Raw genomic sequence first — 4,729 nt, forward strand, 5'->3', positions numbered from 1 at the left:
GGGAAGGAGGAAAGGAGGGAGAAGGGCAGAGGGTGAATTTGTACTGCACAGCCCATTGCCGTGGCCGAGAGCCGCTCGGTGCCCACACCCCCCTCTCGTGCTGCGGATCCGGGGCCGCACTGACCCCTCCGGGGGCAGCACCCACAGCCCCACCCTCGGAGCCGTGCTGGCGCCCCGGGGACGCCGTGACCCATCCGTCCCAGGGACAACCAACCAGCACCGGCCCCGTCGCAACGGATGGTCGGCCAAGACAAACAGCGAGGGCAAGGACACGCAGACGGGCGGACAGACAGCACACGTGGGGTACCTGGAGGCCCCGGCTCCTGGTGTGGGTTTTGGGGTCGATCCCAATGCGGCCTGAGCGTGGGATCCATTGGTTTGGCCGTTAAACATCCCAACACACCTCGGGTTTGGGATCCACTGGTTTGGCCATTAGGGATCCCAACGCACCATGGGTTTGGGATCCAGACATTTGGCTTTTAGGAATGGAATATCAACATCCACAAGTTTGGGATCCATTGGGTTGGCCACTGGGGATCCCAACACACCATGAGTTTGGGATTCTATCATTTGGCCACTGGGGATCTCAATGCACCATGGGTTTGGGATCCACTGGTTTGGCCGTTGGGGATCCCAACATAACATGGGTTTAGGATCCAGACATTTGGCCTTTAGGGATCCCAATACACTACAGGTTTGAGATCCATTGGTTTAGCCACCGGGGATCCCAACACACCATGAGTTTGGGACTCAATCACTTGGCCATTGGGGATCTCAATACACCATGAGTTTGGGATCCATCAGTGTGCCCATTAGGGATCGTAGCACACAGTTAAGTTTGGGATCAGTCAGTTTGCTTAGCGGGGATCCCAATGTACCACAGCTTTAGGATTAAGGATCCCAACACACCGTGAGCTTGGGATCAGCCAGCTGTGTCACAACGGATCACAGCGCACTGCAAGTTTGGGGGCTGTTGATTTGGCTGTCAGGGATCACAACAGACCGGGAGTTTGGGATCCACTGCTTCGGCCACCAGGGATCCCAACACAGTGTGAGCTTGGGATCGGTGTCAGGGATCACAACACACTGTGGGTTTGGGATCGGTGTCAGGGATCCCAACACACTGTGGGTTTGGGATCGGTGTCAGGGATCCCAACACACTGTGGGTTTGGGAACCACCACTTGGTCGTTAGGGATCCCAACGCGTCACAAGGTTGGGATCTGTTGATTTGGCTGTTAGGGATCACAGCACAGACCGAGTTTGGGATCTGTTGGTTCGGCCATTAGGGATCGCAACGGGCCATGAGTTTGGGACGCATCAGTGTTGCCACGGGGGATCCCAACACACTGCAAGTTTGGGATCCATCTCTTTGGTTACTGGAGATCCCAGCACACCCTGAGACTGGGATCCGGCCATCAGGAATCACAGAGCTCCACAACTTTGGGATCCATCTGTGAGGATCCCAAAGTCCAACCACCAGCCGTCAGGGATCCCAGCACACCATGAGTGTGGGATCCATCCGCTTGGCCATGATGGATCCCAATGCAGCGTGGATCCATCCGTTTGGTTACCGGGGAGACCAATACAATACACTGTGATTTTGGGATCTGGCCGTTAGGAATAATCTCACAGCACCACAAGTTTTGGGATCCAACCATCTGGCCATTGGGGATCCCAACACACTGAGAGTTTGGGATCCATCCTTTTGCTCACTGGGGATCCCAACACACTGCAAGTTTGGGATCTGGCTGTTAGGGATCCTGGGGCACCACAAGTTTAGGGCCCAGCCACCCGGCCACTGGGGATCCCAACACACAGGCAGTTTAAGACCCATCAGTTCGGTCATTTGGGATCACAACGCACTGCAAGTTCAGGATCTACTCATCCGGGATTCTGGGGCATTATAAGTTTGGGATCCATCGGTTTGGTTACTGGGGACCCCAGCACACCTCGAGTTCGCAATCCGGCCGTTAAGGATCCTGGGGCACCACAAGGTTGGGGACCCAACCAACTAGACACTGGGGATCCCAACGCACCGCAACTTTGGGATCCACCCATCCGGCTGCTGGGGATCCCAGCACACCCCAAGTTTGGGATCTGGTTGTTAGGGATCACAGAACACCCCAAGTTTCAGGTCCCATTGGTTTGGCCACTGGGGATCCCAGCACACCTCGAGGTTGGGATCCACCCGCTCGGCTGCTAGGGATTCTACGGCAGCGCGGATGCATCCATGTCGTTACTGGGGATCCCAACCCACGATGAGTTTGGGATCTGGCCATTGGGGATCCTGTGGCNCGTCATCAATGTCACCCACCAAAACGTGTCCCTAAATGGAATCGCGGAGTCGTTAGGGTTGGGAAAGACCTCTAGGAACACCAAGTCCACCCATCCCCACCACGGCCACTCACCACGTCCCTAAATAGGACCACAGAGTCATTAGGGTCAGAAACAACCTCTAGGATCAGCAAATCCAAAAACCATCACCAGGTCTACTAACCGTCTCTAAATAGGATCACGGAATCATTAGGGTTGGGAAAACCTTTAGGATCACCAACTCCAAGCATCCACCCACCATCAACGCCATCTACTAATCACATCCATGAACAGGACCATGGAATCACGGGGGCTGGGGATGACCTTTAGGATCACCAACTCCAACCATAAACCCATCATCAATGTCACCCACCAAACCGGGTCCCTAAATAGGATCGTGGAAACATCAGGGTTGGGAACGAACGTTAGGATCTCCAAATCCAAGAATCATCACCATGTCTACTGACTCTGACCTCAAATAGGAGCGTGGAATTATTGGGGTTGGGAATGACCTCCAAGATCACCAGGATCCACTGTCAACTCATCACCACCATGCGCACTAAACTTGTCCCTCAGTAGGATCATGGAATCATTGGGGTTGGAAATGGCCTTTAGGATCACCAAATCCAACCATCCACTCATCAACAATGTCCCCACTAAACGTGTCTCTAAATAGAAAAATTAGTGTTGAAAATGACCTCCAGGACCACCAAGTCCATCCATCCCCACCATGGCCACCAACCACATCCCTAAATAGGATCATGGAACCATCAGGGCTGGAAAACACCTTCAGGATCACCAAATCTGACCATCAGCAGCATCACTCACCAAACTGTGTCCCTAAATGGGAGCATGGAACCATTGGGGTCAGGAAAGACCTCTAGGACCACCAAGTCCACCTTCCCCCACCATGGCCACTCACCACGTCCCTAAATAGGGTCGTGGAATCATGAGGGTTGGGAACAACCTTTAGGATCACCAAATCCAACCGTCACCACCATGGCTACTAAACCACATCCCTAAATAGGACCACGGAATCATGAGAGTTTGGAAATCCCTCTAGGATCACCAAGTCCACCCACCACCACCATCACCGAGCAAACCACGACCCCAAAAAGGCTCATGGAATTATTAGGGCTGGGAAAGACCTCCATGATCACTAAATTCATCCCTAAATAGGATCATGGAGTCATTAGAGACAGAAATGAACTGTCAGGATCACCAAATCCAACCATCCCCACCACGGCCAACAAACGATGTCCCTCAGTAGGATCATGGAGTCATTAGGGTCAGGAAATCCCTCTAGGACCCCCAAATCCACCCACCACCAATGTAACGCACCAAACCAGGTCCCTAAGTAGGATCATGGAACCATGAGGGTTGGAAAACACCCTCAGGATCACCAAATCCAACCATCACCACCGACACCACCAAACTACATCCCTCAATAGGATCATGGGATCACTAGGGTTGGGAAATCCCTCTAGGACCACCAAGTCCAACCATCACCAGTGACGCCCACCAAACCACGTCCCTCAAAAGGGCTGCGGAACCATTAGGGTCGGGAAATCCCTCTGGGACCACCAAACCCACCCACCGCCGCCAACCCACGTCCACCAGCGCCACGCCAACACGTCACCCCCGTTTTGCCACGGATTCCCCCAATCGTGGCCCCGCCGTGGGGCCGGGGAGCGCGCCCTTACCCCAGCCTCTCCTTGCTCTCCTCCGGCGTCAGCTGGTCGAAGGTCTTGGCCTCGTCGGCGCCCAGGAAGGCGTCGTGGTCGTAGTCGAAGCTCTGCGCGTCGTCGTGCGCCTTGTCGCTCAGCGGCGCCTCGTGGTGCACGCGCTCCTTCTTCTCCGTGGGTTTGCTGGCCACGCACACCACGCAGAGCGAGAGGCACAGCAGCAGCTGCCGGGTGCTCATGGTGACCGCCACCGCCTGCGGGGAGCAGCGTCACCCTCGTTAACGGCGTTAATGAGCGGGGAATGGATGGCTCCGGGATGAGGGTTGACAGCCCGGAGGGAGCTGAGCGGGGAGGAGAGGGGAGGGAGAAGGAGGGAGGGAGAAGGAAGTGGGGAGGAGAGAAGAGTGGAGGAGAGAAGGAAGGGAGAAGGAGGGACGAGGGGAGGATGGGAGGAAGAATGAGAGAGGGAGAAGTGTGGGTGGGAAATGGAGGGAGGAAAAAGCGTGGGAGGGAAGGGCCGGGGGAGGAGGAAGAAGGGAGGAAAGGAGGGAAGGAAAGGAGGGAAGGAAATGGAGGGAAGGAAATGGAGGGAAGGAAATGGACGCAGGGAGAAGGGTGGGAGTAAGGGTTGGGGGATGAGGATGGGGGAGAAAGGAGGGAGGAGAGAAGAGTGGGAAGGAGAAGAGTGGTATGGAGTAGGGTGGAGGAGAGAAGGAGGGAGGAGAGAAGG

The 4,729-nt window shown here is 55.2% G+C and overlaps 1 protein-coding gene across 1 annotated transcript in view; it reads right to left on the reverse strand.

Moving 5' to 3' along the window:
* LOC110391865 (calumenin) overlaps nt 1-4,378 on the reverse strand; it is a gene marked incomplete at its 3' end in the record, with an annotated part of 25,937 nt that extends 21,559 nt beyond the window's left edge. The window contains 1 exon segment of the mRNA XM_021383813.1: nt 4,018-4,378. Coding sequence (XP_021239488.1) covers nt 4,018-4,238 — 221 coding nt within the window.
* Between the last annotated feature and the right edge of the window lie 351 nt (nt 4,379-4,729).

The sequence above is a fragment of the Numida meleagris genome, unplaced genomic scaffold (genome assembly GCF_002078875.1).
Source record: "Numida meleagris isolate 19003 breed g44 Domestic line unplaced genomic scaffold, NumMel1.0 unplaced_Scaffold569, whole genome shotgun sequence".
NCBI lineage: Eukaryota > Metazoa > Chordata > Aves > Galliformes > Numididae > Numida > Numida meleagris.